This window comes from Podarcis tiliguerta (genome assembly GCF_965153285.1).
Source record: "Podarcis tiliguerta genome assembly, chromosome: Z".
NCBI lineage: Eukaryota > Metazoa > Chordata > Lepidosauria > Squamata > Lacertidae > Podarcis > Podarcis tiliguerta.
Window position 1 is genome coordinate 11079763 of NC_139553.1, and position 25562 is coordinate 11105324.

Here is a 25562-nt window from a genome sequence, read left to right on the forward strand (position 1 = left end):
ACAGGACCACCACAGGTCCATCCAGTTAGCATCAGGTTTCTCCTAGTGACCAGCCAGGTGCTTCAAGGCATTGGTGAAGAACCTCAGGACCAGGGATCAAACGCAGCCCTCTACCTGGCCCTCAGAACTCTCCTTACACTATGCCACTCACTTGCCCTCCATCACATCCTCAATACTTTTGCCTGGCTTGAATATTGTCTATGAACTCTGATAATTCCTCCTGCTTGTAAAGAAAGGGGATTGTGAAGAAACTAGCATGACATATAAAGATAGCATCTACATTTGTTTCTCCACCCACTCTTGTCTCTGTCTCCTCCCACCACTGGAATGTGGCCCTGGTAAGGGGAATGTGGGCCTCAGGCTGAAAAAAAACCACCTCCACCCATATCCCAAGGGAAGACTAGGAATAAGGCTTGCAGGCAATAGGAACTTTAGCTGGTTGTTACCCTATTCTGAAGGAGAGTTGTACATATGTCTCATATGTCTCCCTTTCAGATTTAACTATTAATAATCTAGTAATAACTTTTGGCTCCAGGTGCCATATTCCAGCTTTCTGAGTGGCAGGAAAGTACTTCAGCTATTTTGTGACACACTTCATTTACCCACTGAGGAGCACCATTAACGTAGAACTTTGGGGCAGTTGTCTGGAACCCTACTCAGCAGCATAAACAGGAGGGCTCCCCAATTTAAGCATTTCTAACTCATCAAATTTTGAAGTAATACATATTGCCACAGGGGAACCTTTTGTAGCCTGGGGCCGCATTCTCTCATGAGCAACATTTGGGGGGGGGGTTCATACCAATGGTGGGTGTGGCCAGAGGGGGGAAGAGGGCAGAGAGAGATGTGCCTTTGACTTTTCTACAGCAGACTACGGTCAAGAGAGCCAGCGTGATGTAGTGGTTAAGAGCGGTAGACTCGTAATCTGGTGAACCGGGTTCGCGTCTCCGCTCCTCCACATGCTGCTGCTGGGTGACCTTGGGCCAGTCACACTTCTCTGAAGTCTCTCAGCCTCACTCACCTCACAGAGTGTTTGTTGTGGGGGAGGAAGGGAAAGGAGAATGTGAGCCGTTTTGAGACTCCTTAGGGTAGTGATAAAGCGGGATATCAAATCCAAACTCTTCTTTCAAAGGTACATCAATCTAGCTGGTCAGTTGAGATACATAATCACAGTTCAGAGGACATATTCCAGCCAAGTCAAAGCACTCAAGTATAAGGTGGAGAAAATCTAGTGAAGTGGCTGGGGAAAAGTCTTGGCCTGGGGAGACTCCCAGAGACATTTGTCTCTCTGGCTTGAGGTTCCCAAACTCTACATTATTTCTTTCTTTCATTTATATACCACTTTTTCCTCCAAGGAGCTCAAGATGGTAGGCATTGCTTCTCCTCCTGCCTCACAACAATACGGTGAGGTAAATCAGGCCGTGATACAGGTATTGGCCACAAATCATCAAGTGAGCTTCCTGGTAGCATGGGGATTCAAACCCAGGTCTGGCACTCTATCAGTTACACTACACTGGCTCTCATTATCGTCCAAAGGGAAAGAAAGGGAGGAACTTTGCTTGTTCGTTCCAGAGATTGAAATTACCTAGCCACGTGACTGATCACCATTTGAGAGGACTCACCTGAATCTGAGTCATCAGGGCTGACAGAGCTGAGCAAATCTTTCTCCTTTTCATAGTCACTCTTGCAGAGCAGCTGCCCCTCCTTCAGCACAAATTCATCTCCCTTCCTCAGCTGCCGCTCACAGACACAGCAGCAGAAGCAGCTCAAGTGGTAGACACACTCCAGCGCCCTCATCACAAACTCTGTTGGGGCAATCTTCTCCATGCACCCACTGCATTTTGCAGCAAACAACCTATCGGAGGAAGAAAGGGAGAATACTCAGGTCACGAGGCCGAGGCTCCTAGCAGGATCCCAAACTGGAACTCCAGAACATAAGAAGAGCCCTGATGGACTGGGCCAAGCATCTTGTTTCTCCCAATCAGACGACTGTGTGAAACCCAGAAACAGGACCCCAGCACAAGAACCCTCTCCCCTCCTGTAGGTTCCAGCAATTGGTATTCAGAAACGTTTCTGCCTCTATGGAAGAAGAGCACAGCCATTGCTGCTAGTAGCCACTGACAGGCTTACCCTCCAAGAGAGGAGAAGACCTGGAATGAAAATCTCCTGGCATGAATTTCCTTGTAGAAGATTATATGACACCCTGCATGTGCATTCTGCAGTGCTCACATACATTTTAAGCATTGCAATTATTTTTGCTGAGAACAGAACCCCCCAAAGCTGCAATCTAAGTCATGTGTAGGATTCAAAATACATTTTTTTTTAAAAATGTATTGCATTTATGCCTTGCTCTTCCTCCAAAGAGGTCATCAAAACATATGGAGGGTACTCAGCAAAATCAAGGGAAAACGAGGAGTAGAATGGCTTGGAACCTCTATTCCAAGAGACAGGCCTAAGACACTGTGTTGGATACACAGCACTGGATTACTCAAGAGGCTTTGGGCAGCAGCAAAGCAAGGGCACAAAAAAATGATATTTTTTTTAAAAAAATTGATTTTTATTTTTATCCAAAAAAACATCATCTACTAACATAGATTGGAATAATGCAAGGAAATCAGATTCTGTTATGTGCTGCAATAAATCTATGCTTTATTAATTATATGTTCTTCTGAGTTATATGAACTTTGTTTTTTTTTCCTTATCTACATATGCATATAAACATAAAAAACATTGTGCATTGCATAGTTTGTTTTTCTGTTTTTCTTTCTGATCACTGAGATAAGAGGCAGGATGAAATGTAACCAATAAAATATTATTTTGTGGCTTTGTGTTGTTTATATTTTGAATTACACAATCTTTTCAGGGCATAGGGCCTCTAAAGGTCTTAATCTGGCCCTGTGTGTACAGTGTGTGTTTAGTTTTCTCGCACTGTATAGGAACTCCTTGGTGAAGCCCCTCATAAAACTATCTTGATGCAACCATAGAATCAGTAGTGTCTGGTGCCCACTGAGGCTATTGGAGTGGAATGAAATGACAGGTAAAATGATAGGCAGAGTTTGAGCCAATGAGAGGCAGAGCCAACAAATTATACTTCTGCTTCCATCCTCCCTCCCCAATGAATTCTACAAGGGCAACCGTGAGACTAAGAATGAGGAAGAAGCTGACAGGTAGCGCCGCCACCCCCCGGACTGGTTTCCAACAAGAAGGCATACAGCTGTGGGCTGTCTGAGGGCAGATTGAGATTGGGGTGGGGCTAGTAACCCTCTTGCCCTAGTGGACCAGCCTCCATTGCTTGCCCCAGGACACACTGAGAGGGAGAGGAAGCATCTTCCAGCTTTTGGTAGCATCCAAGCATGCTGGGACCCCATTCTTTTCTCTTTCCCTTGCATATGCAACCAAGGAAGTACTTAAAAGGATTAAAAGCGTGCACGGATCTCCCCTGCCCTGGCTCCCTAAACCGATTGGGCTCTGTTTAATGAAGCTTGCCCCTTGAACTCAAAAGGGGCGTGGGGAAGACAGGATGCCTTCAAAGGGTTTCAAGAGGATCAGCGCTAATGTAAAGGCATCTGCAGATGGGCAGTCCATTCAGACCGTTGCAAAACCGATTGCGCTTCAGTAACATTCAATGGGGTGAAGGTAATGAGGGGTGGAAGCAGGCTGATGTTTGGCAAAAGCATTTGGGGAGGGGAGAGAAGCTTTCAGGTGGGGTGGGGGATTCATCACGCTGGGGGGAGGGGGAGGAAGGGGGAACATTGTTGCTCCGATAAGCTTTCTGTTGTTTTTATGGCATTTTGTCCTTTCCACGGATGATCGTCCAAATGTAAAGTAGGAATGCTTTCAAGCAAAAGGCATTTATTTAACCCCTACTCCCCAATGTAGGACCCAGGGACATGACCCAGCCAAATCTGAGTGCTTTCACTGTCCCAGTGAGTCCTTGACATCACAGAGCAAAGGAGGAAATCCACAGAGGGATGGAACAAACAGTCTATATCCAGGCTGTTTTGCACATGTTCATAAATGTGTTCCAGTCCATTTAAAATCATCATCATAATCTGCATGAAAATTCATATTTGCATACCTCTTCATATTTAACTTCACATTTAAATTCAAAATGTGCATTTCTAAATGTATTTTATCCTTAAAAATAAGCTTTTCACACACACTTGAGTACTTTTTAAAGCAAAAAACTGCTTGACAAATTTCAGTGATGTATGAATTCTGAAAGATAAGTGTGTTCGACTGTAAGTATTCATTTGTAAAGGGTCTGGTCTGTTCCATACTGGAATTTGCAAAGAATTAATTTCTCAGGCATCCATTCAGGCATCCATTCAGGAAACAAATTTCTCAGGCATCCATTCAGGAAACAAATTTCAATCCAGCCTGAACAGGTGCAAAGAGGAATAGGGTTGTATCCAACTAACTTCAACTCAAGAGTAGGCCCATTAAAATTAATAGATTTAAATCCATCATGCCCCTCTGTTTCAACACTAACCCTGTTGAAGGCTAGTCCTAGTCTAGACTAACACTTGATGCTGCCTATAATTGCCACAAAGACAAAGGATTGTAGCCAATGCTAGTCGTCCTCCTCAGAGTAGACCCACTGAACTCAATGGACATGAGTAACTTAAGTACATTCATTCCAATGGATCCTCTCTGAATAGGACAAGCCTTGGATGCAACTAGAGAAGGGAAAACCTGTCAATTTTGATTTCTCTCATTCTTCCAATCCTTGATTTTCCATATTTCCACATGAGTTTGCAATTAAGATATAATAAAAGTCCTCACAAAAATTCACAATTTTGATTAATATTTTTCCTAATATTAAACACTTTTTCTATGCTGTTTTAACTGGTATACTCTTTCTTTGCAGAACAGTTGATGCTACTTTAATAAATGTATGCATATTTATACACACTTTACTCTATAATATGATTTTTTGCACCTATTTGGCTGGAGAACTGTATTGCAAAATTCAGAGATGTGCGAATTTTGAAGGACTTTAGCGTTTCAGTTCATGTATTGTTTTGGAGAATGAAAATTACGTCTGTTCACCTAGAAAAATGAACTGAATCGAATCTTTCCCTCCTCCCAAGGCAACCCATTACACTCAACTTTTAGTTTCTTGTGGATATGGAAAACAGAGTTCTGGGATAGTCTAGGAAACCTCCCGCTTTTAAACATACAAGCAGATCACCAGGAGCATCTTTCAGCCCACCCACATCTGCTCCCTTGTTGAAAAAGAGTGGGGCAGCCCTACATAAGGAAAGGGATATTTAATTCAGCTCAGCCAGAGGGAAATACTTTGGGGGGCCTTTTTTAGGACATCAAAAACACACACAACAGGAAACTGAGCTTGACAAATGACCTGACTTTGATATCTCTTGATCAAACCCACAGCTCATTAGATGGCTTAGCATTATAAACACAAGACAGTAAACCTGTTGAAGGCTTAGGATGGAAGTTGAGCAGATGACCCATGTACAGTTTTTTTAATCAAAGCAATAAATCTGAGAGCAGCAAAGCAAATGGTCTGATCAGACACAACAGGGTTCTCCCTACCCCACTCTGCTTGCAGATTCCTCCCCCGTAAGAAGTGCCTGGCTGGATCAGATCAATGTTTTAGTGTCAAGAGTTGAAAAATGAATTGCTTCGTTGCGTCTTGATTATGAGAAGTAATGTTCCTTATCGTAGGCTTTGCAGATAAGCTAGCATCTTGACTACTGCATCTGGTTCTGGGTGCCAAATTTTTAGAAAGATGATAAGCTTCTGGGCAACCTTCTGGGGATCACACAACTGGTGGGGCGAAAGGCAAATGTAGGCAGGGCAACACATGCAAATTTAATGTTTGTACAGCTGCAAGATGTCTGTCTCAGGTTCTGGGCACTCAAAATGTGGAGCTTCCATTTAACTTTCACGGCTAATGGTCATTGGCTGATAAACTTGGACACCCCCCCCCCCCTTTACAAGGTATGGAAATGCAAAAGTGAGTTGGGGGTGGTGCAGAGCACCCAAGAACTGCAGTGGAGTCTGTGCATTAAGACTAACTCACCAAAATCACACTGCCCTTAGCTAACCCCTACCTGCCTGCCTTCTTTACTTTCATCCTGTCCAGGGGATGGCCCTGACTGTCACACTCCTCTTTAGCGCCAGTGCTGCCCTTGTAGAACTCAGCAAAGAGGAGGAGAAGCAATAAAATTAGTTAGCTCTGCTTATTATTGGCACAGGCTCCATCAATGCCTGGTCTCTCTGCCTTCTGCCCTAGCTAGCTTACTAAGCAACAGTCGTGGCTGGTAAAGAGTAAAGGGAGATCTTCATCAGTGCAGGATGCTACAGAAATATGATGTGCTTTTAAATGTTCCTAGGATGCCTGACAGCATGAAAAGGAGGCCTTTGCAGTCTGTGTGGCTACAGGTGGATTGAGGCCACTACACCTTCCTGCACCAGGGTACAGCCATCTGGCATTTTGTACAGGACAGCTGATTTATTGCCTCCCTAGCTTGTTATCTCACATTTAAATTCGACCCCGTTCTGCTTCCCTCAAATCACCGTTCTGCTCTGTTTACTCTTACAATAATGTCCAAACAACCTAACTTTTACCTTTTCAATCACCTCGCCTGGGTCTTTAATTTCCTCCTGTTTGTGGGGCAAATAGATTGTAATGGTTTTCTTATAACTCATTTACTATGCAGAGAGAGATAACCAGCAGTACTGTGTCAGGTTTGCTGTTCACATTAAGTGCGGTTCAAGAGGTTCACCAAACATCGCAGAGCCATAACAAGGAAACAATTCAATGCATCGTTTGGCCATTTCTGCAAGCAATATTACAGAAACTATGATGAAACCAGATTTCATTCCTGCTTGGCCCACCAATTGCAACCTGTCAAATTATCTAGGATTTTAAATCATGTTTCCTTGATTTTAATTTTTTGAGTTTCTTTTTATATCACTGGCCAAATGCTAACGAAACAAATGTAGCTTTAGAAACACATACTATACCCAGGGCAGAAGTTGATAATGCGCAAAGCTCAATGCTTTTAAAACATCACAGAGCCAGCGTTTCTCAATCTTGGGTTCCCAGACGTTGTTGAACTACAACTCCCATCAATCCTAGCCAGCATGACCAGTGGGCAGGGATGATAGGAGCTGTACTTCAATAACACCTGGGTACCAAAGGTTAAAAATAGTTGGGTTAGAGTATTGGACTAGGACAGGCAAGACCAGAATTCAAATCCCCCCTCTGCCATGAAGCTCTTGGGCCAGTTGCTTCCTCTCAGGCTAGCCCTACCGCACAGGGTTGTTGTGAGTATAAAATGGGAGGCGACCTGTGTACACCATCTTGAGCTCCTTAGAGAAAAATGTGTGATAGCCATGCAATAAATAATAACAACATTTTGAAGTTATAATTGGAGGCCTACGGTCATTCTTACCCCTCAAAAAAAAGGGGGGGGTTAGGGTTGTATAAGAGTAAGCTGGAGATAAAATTTAATTGAGTTCACCTTTAAAGGCAAGCTTATATAATTCTCATGCAAACTGCCCTCCTTTGAAATTCACACCTCTGTGAATTTTTCAATGCAGTTGTCTGTATACTAGGGTGAATAACACTCACAAATGCATTATATATGGGGAAATCAGGAGCACCTGGCCTGCTCTGGTCCATGGGGTCACGAAGAGTCAGACATGACTAAGTGACTAAACAACAACAAGCCTCTGAAACAGGAGATTCTGACCTCCATACATTCATGATTACTTGTGTCTGTGGAGGATAAGGCTATCAGGGCTAGTAGACACAATGGCTATGTTCTACCTTCAGAGTGAGAGGCAGTAATGTTTCTGAATACCAGTTGCTGGAAACTACAGGAGGGGAGAGCACTCTTGAGTTTGGGTCCTGCTTGTGGGCTTCCCATTAGGGCATTAGGTTGACCATGGTGAGAACAGGGTGCTAGACTAGATGGGCTACTGGCCTGATGTTACTGACTCTTGTTATGTTTTTAATCTCCTGCCAAATCAGTTGCATTTGGTCACTCCAAACCCCACCACCACCTTTCTGCTTCTTCCACCTGAACCAGAGTGGAGAGAAGGGTCAAAGGTTAGATCCCATTGGAATGTGATTGTGTGATATGCAAGAAACTGGACAGGACTTCAGTTGATAACATCTGTTGGTAACAGGAATGGAAAAACATGGAACTATCAAAAATGACCGGAGAATTAAATACTGGACTTTAATTAAAACTGTTACATTAACATATTGGATAAAAAACCTGGAAATTGTCAAAATACATTGTATAAGTTTTTAGGAGCAATGAATTGGATTAACTTGATGAATAATGAAGGAATGACTAGAAAGTTTATGGTGAGTTAATATGAGGCAGAGGTTCATTATTTACACATTTACTGAAAAATAAGAGAAGAAGTTGGCTACTGATAATTTATATTGGTTCTGTCCCCATCCTCCTTCTTGTTGCATTCTAGAACTTCAAGGGGGAGGACAGAATGCTGATGGGCAGCGCCACTCCCTGGACTGGATGCAAGTTAAAAAGGCAGGCAGGTGGGGGCTTGCACCTAAGGTTGGTGGAGCCTCCACTGGTACCCAGCCAGGGCTGGGCCTAGACATTTTGGCACTTGAGGCAGACCCCAAAATGGTGCTCCCCTCCTTGACAGGGAAGAAGGAGTGAGGGAAGATCTGCATCAAAACAAGAGGGTGAAGGATGATCAACATCAGGATGGGCTGCCCCTGTGGATCCTGCTGCCTGAGGCAGTTGCCTCACTTTGCTTCACATGTTGGCCGGCCCTGCAGCTGGTGATGGGAAGGATCCCATATTTGCCTGAAAGCCCAGAAAGTTGCCATCAGAACTGAGAGAACTGAATTAGATGGACAAATCATTAGGTGGTACGTTTAGAGTTCCACCCACCTGGTGTTTGGGAGCCAGCCAATGTACCCCCAAGGTAAAAATGGAAATCCAAAGGGCTGTGTGTGTGCAGAGTCAGCTGCTGTCTTACGGCAGAGGATGAGGAACCTCAATGTCCAAATGCAGCCCTCCAGTACAAGCCCCTGTGTCTGGCCCTCATAACTTTCTCCAGGCCACACACTCCTCACTGGCCAAGCATCCCCCCAAGTGTTTCTGCATCCCTAAACTCTCAGTATACCTCTTGTTTTGTGGATGGAGGATAGGGAGCGGGGTGCTGGTGTGAGTCTGTGTTTGAATCCCTCCAACTATACAAAGGTAATATTTACATTCATTCAGGGCCAGATTAAGATACACTGAGAGCCTAAATTAGGTCAGGTTTAAGAGGCTCCATAGCATTAACTCCCCCAAATGTGCATCATTCTATTATTTTTTACCCAATTAGGTAAATCTTGAAGCATTTAGAGCAGTGTTTCCCAACCCTGGGCCTCCAGCTGTTTTCGAACTACAATTCCCATCATCCCTGACCACTGGTCTTGCTAGCTGAGGATTATGGGAGTTGTAGTCCAAAAACAGCTGGAGGCCCAAGGTTGGGAAATGCTGATTTAGAGCTCCACTCATTATCTGAGGTCGTAAATTGTAGCATAGCTTGTGTGTAAATCCAGCACTGCGTTCCTTGCCCCATCCAGTTTTGCCTCTGGCTCTGCCCACCACTGGGCACATGGGACATAAATGTGATAATGAACAAAGAAACATATCCTCAAGAATGAAAACTTCCTGATCTTGCTACCCTTCCACGAGCTGGTATTTTCTCCTAACATCAAATGTTCCTTTAATACAAAAGAAAAGGCTGTATTTAGGACCAATCCAGACCACTGGTTCCTCTTCCCTCAAGATTGTCTAATCTGACCCTTGGAGGCTTTTCAGGGCCTCTCAGAGAGAGAAGGGTTTTCCTCATCACTTCCAACTTAGTTTAAATGAAGATGCTAAGGCCCAGCCTGGGACTCTCCACCTGAAGCCATGTGTTCTACCATTGACTGAGCTGTGCTTTAAATAATATTTTTTTCTTGCCATACCTGTTCACATTTACAGGTAGAATTTACATTCATTGCTCTGCCCACTTGTGCCTCTGGCTCCGCCCACTACTGGGCTTGTGGCCCTCAGAAGGTTTCTCAGAAGGCAATGTGGCCCCCAGTCTGAAAAAGTTCCCCACCTCTGCTCTATAGAGCAAAATGGCCTGTAGCCTTACAGTAGGAAAACCCTGGCAGGACTCAGTAGCTGCTTCACAGCCTGGCTTTAAAGGGGCGGGGGGGGGGGAATGTTTTCTAAAGGATCCAGAGTTTCTTGCAGTGAAGGAAACATTGACTGAAGGGATGTGTCCTCTGCTTAATAATCACCCTGTAATTGACAGTGGCCCGTTCCATCACTGTCGCCCACACAGATTCAATGGCATTGCTCCCTCCCAGGCTTTGATGGCAGAATTTATGGGGAATCAAATTATTGCCGCAAGAAGAGAATTAAAACGATCCTTCATTTGCAAAAAGTCCCTGAGATTGCCTCAGCGTTGCTCCACCTTTGGGAGTCTAAATGCGTCTCCCCCTCCCGCAACACCCATTGCTCTTTACAAGCTCGGCAATTGCACGCTACAGATTATAGCTGCAATTTTCTTCTAATCTGCTCTGGAGCCGAGAAACTATTTTATATAGAGAGATTAAAAATAAAAAATAAAGTTCAGGGCGCCGGTTGAACTCATTAAAAAAAAGAGAGAGAGAGAGCAGCACAGGCAATTAAAAAAAGCTGAATGGATTAACGAGCGGCAATTATTTGGGGGAGAACTGTAGTTTCAGGCTATATGCTGCAAAGGGTTGTGGGGAAAGGCTAAGCTGGAGTTATGTGTGTGGTGTTTGGCTCTGCATCCATAGGAAACATGCCACAACAGCCACAAGAACTTCAAATGGTATTAGGTGCATAGAGGTTCATCCACACACACCTGTAGGAACTTAGCAGACTCAGCAAGATTGATTCCACCTCAACAGGTGAATCAAACCTAAATATTGTTACACACCACCCCAATCCCTGAGCGATGTGGAATTCCTGAGGTTCCAGGGGCTTACTTCGGGAATGAGGCACAGTAGAGACTGCAGTGTTCACTCTTTCACACAGATTTTAATGGTAGTTTAAGGCATTTTTGTATTTTGAATCTTTATGGAAATTCAGCAAGTGCGCTTTTTATTTTTAATTTTTTTAAAGCAAGTTACAGTACTAACAAGCACTCATGGTGGCAGTGGCAGAAATAAATGTGTACAATGTAGATTGAATAGGAGGCTCATGGGCTTTAAGTACATCACACACACACACACACACACACAACTTCCTGCTGCAGAGTCAGAATGGTGGTGGAATAATTAGGAAGATTTGAAGTGGAAGAGGAAGAGGAAGGGAAGATTTTGTAAGGTTTAAAGGCCCACACTTAGGATTACATAGCAAAAGTAGCCCATACATGTCAATAGCATTTGCTCCTCTTTTTATTAATGTTGCTATGGCAGGTTCCTTGCGAAAGGGTTATTGTCTGTGTATCAGAATGATGGGCCTCTTTATGAAATAAAAATACCTTTTGCATTCTGCTACACAAAACTATCAGTTATTGCTTTAGCACTGGTTCTTTTAGGTAACTAGCTTGTGACAAACAAGTCTTAAGAACATGGGTAGGCAAACTAAGGCCCAGGGCCCGGATCCAGCCCAATCGCCTTCTAAATCTGGCCAGTGGACGGTAATTTGTGGGGCCTGCCTGGTGTTTTTACATGAGTAGAATGTGTGCTTTTATTTAAAATGCATCTCTGGGTTATTTATTCGGCATAGAAATTCGTTCATTCCCCCCCCCCAAAAAAATAGTCCGGGCCCCCACAAGGTCTGAGGGACAGTGGACTGGCCCCCTGCTGAAAAAGTTTGCTGACCCCTGCTTAAGAACATGAGGCAATTATATTATTACTAATTGAATGTTATCCATTACCTACCCACCCTTCACCGTGAGGTCCCATGGTATGTGACAATATTGTATTGACTAGATAGGTTATTTTCTCTCTGGGTGACACTACTGTTGCCCTAACTAGTCATTTGCTATACAGACTAAGGTGAATGATTGTGGCAGCAAAAGGGTGGTTTGCAAAAGGAGGGTGTCAAATAAGAGAATACTCAGTATTCATAACTACCCAGTAATGCTCAGTGTCTCTGCTCTTCTACTCTATGATTAGCTACTGCTATTTCCTATTCAGTTTCAGCTTTTAAACTGCTGAAAACTTTTCTATTCCATCAGACTTATGCAGGCAATTTATAATACATCTTTCCATAATGCTTAGCTGATTTCTGATTTTAATGTTTTGAAAACATTTAACATTTTTCTATGTTTTGCATTGTATGATTCTAAGTATAATTGCTGTGAAGCACTTTTTATGTGAAAAGTGGCATATAAATGTTTTTATAAATAAAGTAAATAAAATTTATTTACTTAGGAAGGTTTGTATACTACTGCTTAATAATAACAATGATTGTTTTCCCCAAAAAACCCACAACTGTAAGCAACTTACATAAATTAAGATGAACCATTTGTAAGGAAATACCATTAAAATCAACAGATGTTATAAAACAAGTAGGCATAATACAATTCTCAATATATAGATAAAATCAACAGTTATATATATATATATATTTTTATAAAACTAACAGAATTAGTACAAGCCCCTTCTAAAAACCCAGCAGGGTTGGTTTGCCTTGTTTTAAAGGAACTGAAGCAATAAGCATTATCAAGAAATCTAAATTAAACAACAACATTGACTTCATGGAACTACAGTTCCCAGCACCATTAGTAAATTATAGTTTTCCACAACTGTTAAAGGGGTGGAATAGTGCTATTAAATATAGTGCTTTAAATGTCTTGTGTGGATGTTAATGGTTCTATCCGGGGGTGGGGGTGGGGGGAGGAGAGAAGATAAGAGAACCAACCATTATCACTCTTTAGAATTCAAAATTCTCCAGATGTTGCAAGGATGCTCTCCAGCAGAGAAATGTGTGCTAAAACACTGATGAATTTTCTTGAGGTAAACATTTGTCCATTCCGTTCCAAGAGGAGTTATTTATTAGTCTTTCCCCACAAATGTGAACTAAAAGAAACTCATGGACTTAAAAAAACGACAACAAACAGAGTAGGGGAGCATGCGGGTCACATGACTTGCACAGGAGCGCAGCCAGGAAGATGCGCATCCCTGTTTTCAGCCTCAACATGTTGGAGGATATGCTCTGTCTTGTGCATCCATAGGGCTATGAATGCTTCCTAAGCAACAGCACTCACAGCCTGATCATCAGAGATAGAAGGAACTACAATCTCTTTCTGAAATCTTGGGCAAAGCTCCCCCTAACCCAAAATGCACTTTTTCGCTTCCATTACACTCCATCCCTTAAATATTTTCCTGTTTACTATATATACACTGCACTCTTTCCTTGCTGCCTCTCTGTTCCTGCTACACTCACTTCTTCCTTCTGCATTCTTCCTTCTGCTCAGCCAGTTCCACACTGACACCTCCTCCTGTATCTGACAGCCTCCTGCAACCATCCTCAGCTTGTTTCTCCATAATAATAATAATAATTTTATTTGTATCCTGCCCTCCCCGACCAGAGCTGGGCTCAGAGCGGCTAACATCATATAAATAAGACAATATGCATAATACAAGTGATCAATCAATTAAGATACATCCCACAATTAATTCCAACAATTAATATTAAAACTAGACAAGTGGCAATCTTCAGGTTAAAATTGGAAGGGGTTAATACTTGCCAAGACCAACTGTTTCCACTGATATTATAAGGACCTATGAGCAGGCTGGGAACCTCCTTCATGCTTGTTCTTATACAAAGAGAAAATGAGTCAGGCTGAACCCTGACCAAAGGCCTGGCGGAACAGCTTCATCTTACAGGCCCTAAGGAAAGATGTCAAATCTCACAGGGCCCTAGTCTCTTGTGAGAGAGTGTTCCACAAGGCCATGGCCATGGCCGAAAAGGCCCTGGCTCTGGTCAAGGCCAGTCTGATCTCCCTGGGGCCCAGAATCTTCAGAGTGTTGTTATTTGCAGACATACCAGGAGAGGCAGTCCCATAGGTAAGATGGTTCTAGGCCGTATAGGGCTTTAAAGGCTAAAACCAGCACCTTAAACCTGACCCTGTACTCCACTGGGAGCCAGTGCAGCTGGTACAGCACTGGATGAATGTGGAACCCACGGCAAGGACCCAGTAAGGAGCCTCACAGCGGTATTCTGTAGCTGCTGGAGTTACTGGGTCAGTTTCAAGGGCAGCCCCATGTGGAGTGAGTTACTAATTGCACCCCCGCAAGAGATGGGAGTTGGCCCTCCAACCCCATATCATCTCGACCCAGCCCAAGGACCTCTGTCTTCAAAGGATTTAACTTCAACCAGCTCCCATGTAGCCATCCAGCCACAGTTTCACCTTGCTCTTTGGTTAGATGCCTGGGCTCAACCCTGCTAGGATCCCAAGCCTCCCTGTCTCTTTCCTCTGAGCAGAACTGAGTATTCCAGAGTATGGTGTCAGACCCCACCAAAGTTTCTACATGAAAGCACTTACATGCAGGAGAGAAGGCAACACTTTGCTCAGTGCATTCTCCAACAATCACATGCAGAGAGGTTTCTTTAAAAATATTATAATCATGCAATTGTTTCTGTTGAGAACATAATCCTCAAAAAGCTGCAGTCAAAGTGTGAGATTTGGGGTGCAGTATTCTATTTATGACTCCTTCTTCTTTCAAAGAAGCCACAGAAGTTTATGGAGGTTTCTCAGCTAAATCAAGGTAAAACCAGTAGTAGAATTGCTTGGGACTCAATTCCATGGCTGGCCTAAAACATTTTGCTGCATACAACGGGAGCTCACCCCATCGCGGGGATTCGAACTGCCGACATTCTGATGGACAAGCCCTAGGCTCTGTGGTTTTAGACCACAGCGCCACCCACGTCCCTTGGTAATCTAAAGCTGTAATCTTGTGCCCACCTACCTGGGAGTAAACCCCATTGAACTCAATGGGACTTACTTCTGATTTTGATGAATAGGATTGCACTGTAGGTGAGTTGCACTTAGTCCCTGTGGGAATCAGTTAGACTTAATTCGTTCCTAACTTATGAGACCTAACTGCAACTGTCTTAGTCTGGATCTAACTCCCTGCACATACAATAAAACCTTCACCATGAGCGTCAGATGCTATTTCCAACCTACGCAGGGGGAATCACCAAAGTGCGATGCAGCCCTTGGAAGCGTGACCCTGCCCACAGTAGCCTACTTTGCCTTACACCGAAATAACCTCAGTGCAATTCTAACAGAATTAATAACTCCTTAATGTTTTTGTTTTGTCTTGAAGGATGGTGGGGGTGGCGGGAATGACTTATGGAGAGGATTTATAATAGCCCTTTCTTCTCAAATGGGAACATTAAAAAGAGGAGTGTGAGAGAGGGAGAGGGGAGAGTTGGAGCTTGAATAAAACAAAATAACTTCATATGTTGGTTTTCAGAGACACAGTACAGGAGTTTCTCATGCCCAGAGCCCATCAAGGAAGCCATTTAGTTGCTGATTTGCAAGGGAGGGACTCCTTAGTCCTGCGGTGTTAATGTCTTTCCAGTGGGGGGTCTATTGCCAAATTCCAAACTCATCAACACAATCTATTATTAATAACCCCTCGAAAGGCTGTTGTGGCAGCATTATTGCGGAAGGCACTGAAAGCTTGGTGGTGTCATCCGTTATCTAGATTGCGGGTGGGGGGTATGGAGGGAGGGGGGAAACATAGGGAAATAAAACACAAGCGTCGACATTTTATAAACAAAATGTTTCATGTGCTACATCTCCTCGCCTTCCCTCCGTATAAAAACAGTGGGGTGCAGGAAGAAGATACTGGCAGAGATTTGCTATTGTGGGGCGGGGAGAGGAGCTGACATTTGGCTGCAAACTTTGCTTCCTTGATTTGTTGCTTGGGAGAGCGAAGAAGCATTTTTCTATTCCTCCCGCCCCCAACCCTGCAAAATAATGAGTTCCCACTTCATAATAACGTTAGAAGATAAGAAGAGTCTGCTAGATCACATTAAAGGCCCATCTAGTCCAGCATCCTGTTCTCATCATGACCAACCAAATGCCTCGTGGAAAGCTCACAAGCAGGACCCAATCACTGCAAAAGCACTCTCCCTTCCTGCAGTCTCCAGCAACTGGTATTTGAAGGCATGCTATCTCCAGCTGTGGAACTATAGCATGGCCTCCATCATGCGTAACTTCTGTTGATAGCTTTGTCCTCCATAAACTTGTCTGAACCTCTTTTAAAGCCATCCAAGTTGGCCGCCATCACTGCCTCCAGTGAGAGCAAGTTCCATCGTCTAACAACTATGTGGAGTCCTTTCTTTTATCTTTCCTGAATTTTCCAACATTCATCTTCATAAGATGTCCACAAGTTCTAGTGTTAAGAGAGAGTGAGAAAAACTTTTCTCTACTCACTTTCTCCATGCCTTGCAAAGTTTTGTATCATGTCACATCTTACTCGTCTTTTCTTTCAACTAAGTAGTTCCAACGTGTCTGGACTTGTTGAGGTGGGCAGGAGTTCTGGGGTTCAGAAAAATGGCTTTTACCTGGGAGATGTGGGCTGAAATCCCTTACTTGATGCCCATTTGTTGTACTCGACCAATTTTTGTTGCAAGCAAACCCATGCAAATTAACGGGCCTAAAGTACTCTCCAGTTTATGAATCTATGCCTCATGCCAGGTATGAATGCAGAACGTATTGGTGTAGGCTCTGTGTGGGCAATTGTCCAAATCAGATGTGTGACCAGCATGCACATCCTCTCATCTTGGGGCACCTCAAGCCAGGGATCCAATATGGCCCTCCATCCCAATCTGTCCTCAGGACTCTCCATGGGCCATATACCCTTCTGAGCCACATTGCTCACCAGCCCTGATTCGTACCCTCAATGAGTGTTCTTGCCTGGCTGGAATATGCCCTTGTATAAAGGCAATAAACCTTGTATTAGGTTCTTCTTTGCCACTGACTGGTCTAGAGACAGGAACTACAGAAGGGGAAGGGCGCTGGCTCAGTGGTAGAGCATCCACTTTGCATGCAGAAGATTCCAGGTTCAATCCCCAGCATATCCTGGAAGGGCTGGGAATGAATGACCCCTGCCTGCCAGTAGAGACCAGCCCTTCTCAACATTGGGTCCCCAGATGTTGTTGGACTACACCTCTCATCATCCCTACCTAGCTTATTGTTTATTTTAGTGTCCCCCCCCATAGGTTTTTAATTTCTTGGTTTTAACTGTTTTTCACTGAAAATTTCATTGTTTTTGTAAACAGTTTCGAGGGGACTTCTTTTTTGTTACAGTCAATTGGCCTATAAACTTGAAGAAATAAATAAATAAAACAATGCCATTTATTACCAGCGAGTTTGCTCTGAGTAGGAGTAGCACTGGATCCGACTCCCTGTAGATGTGGGCGTTTTTAAAATCCTTTTTATATGCCCAGATGGAAATTCATGGGTTAAATTGCTCTCTTTCCGAACCCTCAGCTCAGAAAGATATTAAAGTGGAATTAAAGCTTTTCACACTCCCCTTCCTTGGGTCTCACAGGAGTTTTTATTTTATTTTATCCGCTGTGTTTAATTGTACATAGCAGCAGGGTTCTGAGTGACAGCTACACCAAAGAAACATGGGGGTAGAGTTAAGTCGGCAACCTCCCGGTCCTTGCTAATCCGCCTTGTTCCTTCAAGGCAGATTTGATTTTGCAACCAGCTTGTGAAAAGATTGCTCACCCCTCCTTCCCTTCCCTTCGCTCCCTTCCAAAGAGATTGTTGTGCCTTTCTCTTTTCTTTTCTGGAAAAGTGGGGTTGCTCTAGCAGAGTCACTCCACACTCACAAACCCTTATAGAGAATGGGATGCAGGGGTGTGTAGCAAGCCCCCCCCCCTCAAATTTGGGATTAGCTAAAGGGAGGAACAAAAGTCAACAGGAAGACAGGAGTCAGAACAAATAGGAATTACCACCCCCTAAATAATGCAATGTGACAAGGTGGGGTGGGGGAGGAAATAAGATGTGGGGAAGGAGAAAACTGAGCAGCAAAATGGTGGACAATTTATTTTTGGGGGGTGGGGAGAACACCAGAAGTCTTCTTTATACTGAACCAGACCCTGGCTGGCAGCAGCTCTCCAAGGTTTCAGATTGGTCAGTCTCCAAGCCCTACCTTGATTGAACCTGCACATGCAAAGTGTGTGCTATAGCACTCAGCTATCATTCTTCCCCTAACGATAAAGTAAGATGCTAGTCCTTTGAGGAAACTGCCTTACACTAAGAGGACCATTGGGCCACCTAGCTTAGAATTGATCCCTCCCAGCCACACCTGGAGATAGCAGCAGGGATTGAACCTGGGACCTTCTGAATGCAAAATCAGATGCTCTGCCGCTGAGCTATGGTCCTTCGCTATACTGTGTTGGACAATTCTAATACAGATGCAGACTTGGAAAGATTTAAACTTTAAAAGCTTTCGGAAGAGGAAGGTTTTCAGCAGGTGCCAAAAATGCAGCAAAGATGGTGCCTAATATGTAAGGGAAGGGCACTCCAAAGGGTTGGTACCACCACACTAAAGGACTGATTTCTAAATTGTGCAGAATAGACTTCTGGGTAAGATGGTATCTACAGGAGGCCCTCACCTGTAGACTGCAGGGTGCAGGGTAAATATAGGGATGAGATAATCTTTCAGGCATCCTGTTCCCAAGGTGTTGGGGTTTTATGCACCAAAACCTGCACCTTTAACCTGGAAGGAATCTCAGAGGTCATTTAGTCTTCCTGCTTAATGAAGGTTCTACAATGCTGGATGTAACTCCAGCATCTAAGACAAAAGTCCGCCCAACCTCTTTTTAAAGACATCTGGTGAAGGAGATCTGATCTTCTCCCAAGGAAGGCTGTTCCACAGTCAAGCAGCTGTTATTGTTAGGGAGCTTCTCCTAATATTTAACAAATATCTGCTTTGTGCTGCTACTAATCCTGCCTTCTGTAACCACCAGGATGGCAATGCCTCCTAGTTGACAGAGGGCAGTTCTCTATTTCATTGCTTGTCAGAGGACACCCCTCCTCTCATGATACACCATCATACAGGTGTCTAAACCAGGCCTGAACAGCGATTGTTTGATTTTATACAAATGTTATATATTTGATGTTAGCCGCCCTGAGCCCGGTTTCAGCTGGGGAGGGCGGTGTACAAATTAAAGTTGATGATGATGATGATTACTGAAATGGATCTGGAAAATCAGTCTAATCAAATAATGCCTGCAAGTGGCCAGTGGCCACTTAAGGAGTGGCCTCACTGCTACATTTTTCAGGTGGCCTGAGACCACTTCCACTCTCTCAAAAGGGCATTAATTATCACGTTGTCCCAGTTTGCAGGCTCCTCTTTGCAACGTGTTATCAGTCACAAGGGGCAAGAAGGCAGGTAGTAGCTCACACCTATCCGAGCACCTGGACTGCATCCTCAAACCTTAGCAGCTAGAATTCATCCACTAATCCAGACATCACTCTGAACAGCCCTGGAAACTGAGCAGTCTGAATAGTGGAATCTAGGTCTTTGCAGATACAAGCAAATTTACCCTCAAAATGCCTCACAAGGTAAGTCACAGTGGCTACTTGGGTCCCACCACTTCCTTGGAGCCAGCATATAAAAGGCTCCATTTCAACTTGCAAACTGCATTTACTGTCACAGAGTAAACTCAGTAAGGATGACACACTTGTTTTCAGATGTATTCACTTGGAGCCTCAAGATGTCCGACAGTATGGGGATCTCATGGTGGTTGTGGGGCTGGGGGTGTCCCGCTATCCCTGCTCCTCCACTGAAATCCCAAGGTTTGTGATCCTTTACCTTTGCACCTTCAACATAGGGATGGACGCAAAAGAGAAACAGAAGAGGATCACAAGAGGTTGAAAGGGTCGACTCAGGGTGGACTTTGCCAGCCTTTCTGCACTCCCTGTTTCAACTTCTGATGTTGGGATGCCCTACCCAACCCATAAGGTCAAAGTTGGCCCATAAGGTAGGAGCAAAAAGGTTCCAAATCCTGATCTAAAAAGTTAGTGTAGGGTGGCTTAGGGGGTAGGCAGGACTGACAAGCAACATTATCAGGAACACAGTTCCTAGTACTATTGCTAATTATGCATGGACACAAAATGCTTGTGTGTGCCTTACTTTATCCTTGCCAACCCAATATCTGCCTGGGCAAGATAGTTAATACCAGTACTTTTTTTCTGATGGTAGTCAATGGTACACGGTACCAGCACCTTTTTCTTTTTTTCCAAAGTTGGAGATGGTCCAACTTTCCACCCCATCCCACAGGCATGACCTGCTGGGCCCTGAGCCTGGACCTGGAGAGGGCAGGAAACCAGAGGCTGAGCTGCTGCCCCTTCCTTGCCCTGAGTTGATGTGGATGGAGGCCCCCAAGAGGAGCCACCAAAAGGGGCGGGAGGAGCCTGTCTTCTCAGCCTGGAGCACACCCAGTACTGGCTTGGGCCGCCCCAAAGGCTTCCAACCTCCAGCGCAGCTCCTGTCCTCCTCTCCATCCTCTTGGCGGCAGACTGGAAGGAGAGGAAAGCCTCAGGAGCGCTGAGCAGGACCCCCTTTCCCAGCCCACACCACACTCCTTGTTGGACTGGTGGCAGCAAGGCGAGCAAGGAGAGGCAAGACAGGACAGTGGCATCAGAGTTGCCTTCCCCACCCCAGACAAATCCTCTCCTTTCTGCTTCACTTTGCCTAGCCTTGCTGGTGCCCAAGGTTCAAGGTATGCTCCACTCTCCCTCCCTCCCTCCCTCCCCTCCTCTTCCTTCATCCCCCACCTTGCTAGAAATTCCCTGGGCAGCATGAGTACCAGCACCCTTTCCCCTAGAAAATAGTTAATACAGTGGTACCTCGGGTTAAGTACTTAATTCGTTCCGGAGGTCCGTTCTTAACCTGGAACTGTTCTTAACCTGAAGCACCACTTTAGCTAATGGGGCCTCCTGCTGCTGCCGCGCCACCGGAGCATGATTTCTGTTCTCATCCTGAAGCGAAGTTCTTAACCTGAAGCACTATTTCTGGGTTAGCGGAGTCTGTAACCTGAAGCGCATGTAACCTGAAGCATATGTAACCTGAGGTACCACTGTACAATAAATGCATTTGATAGCTTTTCTATTGCAAGTATGACCAATTGCTATTGTGAGCTGAAGTAGACCTTCTGAGTTTCAGCCCGCTGTGTTTCTCTCAGAGCAGACCCATAGCCATGAATTTCAATGGGTCCTCCACTCTGCGTATGGCTAACAGCATATACAACCCCTGAAACAAGGAAACTGCTAGGCTTCATTTACTAACACCCCAGTCAGTGCCAGATAGGTTCTTAAAGAGTAAATTAATACAATGAACTGCTAGTGTGATGGGGGTCAAGAAAGAGCTGGTGCTTAAGCAGCTATCCCTGGGGTGAAAAGACGGTGCTACAAGAATGCCTTCAAATGTGAAATGGTGAAGGATCTGCCCCCTGGTTCCTCTGCCGGATGTATGAGAACCGCATACCTTCTCTTAACAACCTCCTTGTTACAAAGGAAAATGTTTTCTTTTACCATCACAACCCACCACCACCAAAAAAAGCAAACAGCAGAAAGATTAGTCCACAGGTTTGAGCTGAGAATGTTGAGCAGGCCTGCATTTTCTCTCCTATACTTCCCCAGCAACAACTTTCTCTCATTCTTTGCATCCTTAAGCATCCTCTAAATATGAACTGGACTCAAAACTAATGAGAACCCAGAGCTAGGGAACAGGGAAATCTGTCCGTTTTGGTTTCTTTCAGTTTCTCATGCCCTCCCCAAACTTAAACCCAGTTCTCCACCAAGTTCACATCAGGTTATAAGCCTATTTGTTTTTTAAAAAAGGCTTTGTGAAAATCCACCAGCATTTCAGTCTGGGTTTCTCCTAAAGTACACATTAATACGAGATTAATGGACTTACATTAGTTATGTGCATTGGGCCTACTTTGTGAAAGACTAGCATTGGACACAACTCATGTGATAGATAGATAGATAGATAGATAGATAGATAGATAGATAGATAGATAGATAGATAGATAGATAGATGATAGATGATAGATAGATAGATGATAGAAAGATAGACAGATAGATAGATGATAGATAGATAGATAGATAGATAGATAGATGATAGATGATAGATGATAGATAGATAGATGATAGAAAGATAGACAGATAGATAGATGATAGATAGATAGATAGATAGATAGATAGATAGATAGATAGATAGATGATAGATAGATAGATAGATAGATGATAGATAGATAGATAGATGCGCTATCTATCTATTTTTAATTGTTATGCCCTACCTTTCATCAGGGTGCATCTATGCCCTTTCTATTCAATCATGCTCAAGGCAGCTACATTTGGCCCTATTTTGCTTGTTTTGCAGTAGCCTGTCCTGGCCTACTTTAATTGTTGTTGTTTTTTAGTTGGATCTGTAGAATGGCAGCATATAAAGTGGCCCCTTCTTCTAAATGGTAACAGCTGTTTGGAGAAGGGCCACAGCTTAGTGAAAGAGCATCTGTTTTGCATGCAGAAGGTCCCAGATTCAATCTCTGGCATCTCCAGGTAGGGCTGGGAAAGGCTTCCTGTCTAGAGACACTAGAGAGCAGCTAACCGGTCAGTGTAGACAATACTGAGCTGGATGGGCCCAATGGTTTGACTCTGTATAAGGCAGCATCTTATTTTGCGGAAGGCCTATAGCTCAGTGGCAGAGCATCTGCTTTGCATGCAGAAGGTCCCAGTTCAATCCTTGGCATCTTCAGGTAGGGCTGGGAAAGAACCTTGCCTGAAACCCAGGAAAACTGCTGCAGTCAGTATAGGCAATGCTGAGATGGACCAGTGAGCCTATGGTCCTGTGGCTATGGAACAGATGGATCAGGAAGTGGCAGGTTTTCCATCACTAGAAGTTGTTTAAACCAAGCCTGGACATTCCTCCTTCAGGGACATGGATTGTGTTCTGCATGGAAGATCTTGACTGAACAGGGAAGTTAAACTAGATGACTTTCAGGGTCAGACTCAATGTGCCAATGTTCATTCTGACTACAAATTCATGTACAAAATACATCCACTCGCCAACCTAGATTTTTCCTTACCAAGAGATGTGGGCTGCATATACATCATATATTTAAAGCTCATTATTTTCTGGGAACTATCATTTTGTTAAGGCTGCTGGGAATTGGAGCACTGTGGTGGGGTAAATTTCTGATTCCAGGATTCTCTAGGGAAAGCCATAAGCTTTAAACGTGTGCAGTTGTCTCCAACTAAGTTCTTCTCAGAGGAGACTCACTGAAATTAGCGAACATCAGTTAGTAACGCCCATCTGTTTCAATGGGTCTACTCTGAGCACGACTGACATTATTGGATACACCTTCCTGGTGTGTTTGCAGCGAGGAAGGATCGGATTCTGAAGAATGGCAAATCCAGGAACTCACTCTAAACAAACATTTTAATATAAGCCATCCATAAAAAGGAGGACAGTAATTTCTTGGAAACCAGGAACCAGGGATTGTCCCTCATAAACAGGGAGAGCTGAAGCGTGTGATATGTCAACTTCAATACCTGTAGTTATCGAGAATAAAAGACCAGGAGATGGGCCAGGCGTCTCTCTACATTGCAGCATCTGTGTTTGCTCTGGAGATTTAGCAAATTGGACAGTCCACACCTGTATTTACAGATTTGCCGATAAGCCAAGAACCGTAAGCCAGCCGGTGCACCTTTCACCAAAAACATCAATATTGGCTTAGAAGTTTTTTTTCCACTGGTTGATTGCACACGCTGAGAACAACCCCATGGAGAAACCTGCATGTGAAATCCAAATGCATACTAAAGTCGCTGTTATTCCTGCCTCATTTCGTCCAAATAATCACAACTAATCCTGCCTAAAAAAAAGGAAAAAGCTCTCAGAGTATGCAAGAAGGAGGTCGTTATTATCTACAAAAGGTCTGACCCAGTTTCAGGCATGAAATGTCAACTCAAATTCATGAAATTAGTTATTTAACATGTTCATACAGTCCTTATTGTATTAATCATTCAGGAACAAAATTGCAACCACTTGCTGAAGAGGCAAGTTTCAAAAGTCGCTTTCCTCTTCTACAGCAGAGATATGCAAAACCTCCAAACCACTGAGAGTTACCAAACTGCCTGCTACTCACACCACCATCTGACCCGAAAGCTCTACCCACCAATCCTAGATAAATGACATCTGTGACTTTTTGTTGTAATAATAACAACAACAACAACAACAACAACAACAACAACAACACTACAGTGGTACCTTGGGTTAAGAACTTAATTCGTTCTGGAGGTCCGTTCTTAACCTGAAACTGTTCTTAACCTGAAGCACTTTAGCTAATGGGGCCTCCCACTGCCACCGCCGTGCGATTTCTGTACTCATCCTGAAGCAAAGTTCTTAACCCGAGGTACTATTTCTAGCAGAGTCTGTAAGCTGAAGCGCCTGTAGCCTGAAGTGCCTGTAACCCAAGGTACCACTGTAATAATTTATTATTTATACCCTGCCCCTCTGGCTGGGTTTCCCCAGCCACTCTGGGCAGCTTCCAACAAATATTAAAAATACATTAAAACATCAGTCATAAAAAACTTCCCTAAACAGGGCTGTTATTCTCACTTTTAAGGAAAAGACACTCTGTGTGCGCCCAGATGCAATCTCTTCATAACAATGATTTTTAACCCAGAATGCAGTCTACCACAGTCTTAGTTGGAAGATCATTAGCCTAGTCATTTTGCAAAACTGGAGTCAATCAAAGAGTGCTTGACCAGGGCTAGCAAATGAACACATGGCACAAGTAGCATTTGGACACTTCCAAGAAACCTACACACTGGGCTTGAAAATGGTGGCCATCTTCTGTTGTTTGTTCCCAGCAACTGGATACCCACAGGTATGCTGCCCCTGAAACTGGAGGTTCTATTTAGCTATCATTGTCAGCACCCATTAAGAGTTCCATCATGGATTTGTCTAAAGCCTGAGGCGAACCACAAATTGGCACCTCCCTCCCCACCAGAGAGAGAAGCGGTAAATGAAGATCTATATCAGGAATAAGCGGGGGCAGGTGGTCAGATCTATATTGGGATTTACTGCCCCTGTGGATCTGGCCACCTGAGGCGGTTGCCTTGTTCTTTCTCCTGCCTATTCTGAATCTCCTTGCCCATTAGCTTGGATGACAAAAAATTCTAGTATTATGAGAGAGGGTGACACATTATTTCTACACACACACCTCAACACCAATTGCTGGCTGAGCAAGTTTGAGATGCTCAGGCCCTCTCCCTTATTACTGAGGGCATCAGTGAGAGCTATTGATTACAATGCGAAGGGCAATAACCCAAAGTCTTGGATTTTTTAAAAAAAGATGAGCATGTAAAATGCCACATGAATAATCACGGCGCCAGGGAGACACCATGCTATTCAATTCATTCATTCATTCATTCATTCTTTCATTAATAAAATTTATACACCGCTTGATTATAAAAGAAGGGAAACAAAAACAATACCCTCAAAGTGGTTTATAATGCTATTTCTGTTCCTAATTATTGTG

The 25562-nt window shown here is 43.9% G+C and overlaps 1 protein-coding gene across 2 annotated transcripts in view; it reads right to left on the reverse strand.

Moving 5' to 3' along the window:
* The window catches only part of LMX1B (LIM homeobox transcription factor 1 beta), a 152607-nt gene that overhangs the window by 11699 nt on the left and 115346 nt on the right, over window positions 1-25562 (reverse strand). For both annotated transcript variants that reach the window (XM_083423901.1, XM_083423900.1), the window contains exon 3: window positions 1620-1852. In XM_083423901.1, coding sequence (XP_083280027.1) covers window positions 1620-1852 — 233 coding nt within the window. The remainder of the gene's footprint in view (window positions 1-1619; window positions 1853-25562) is intronic.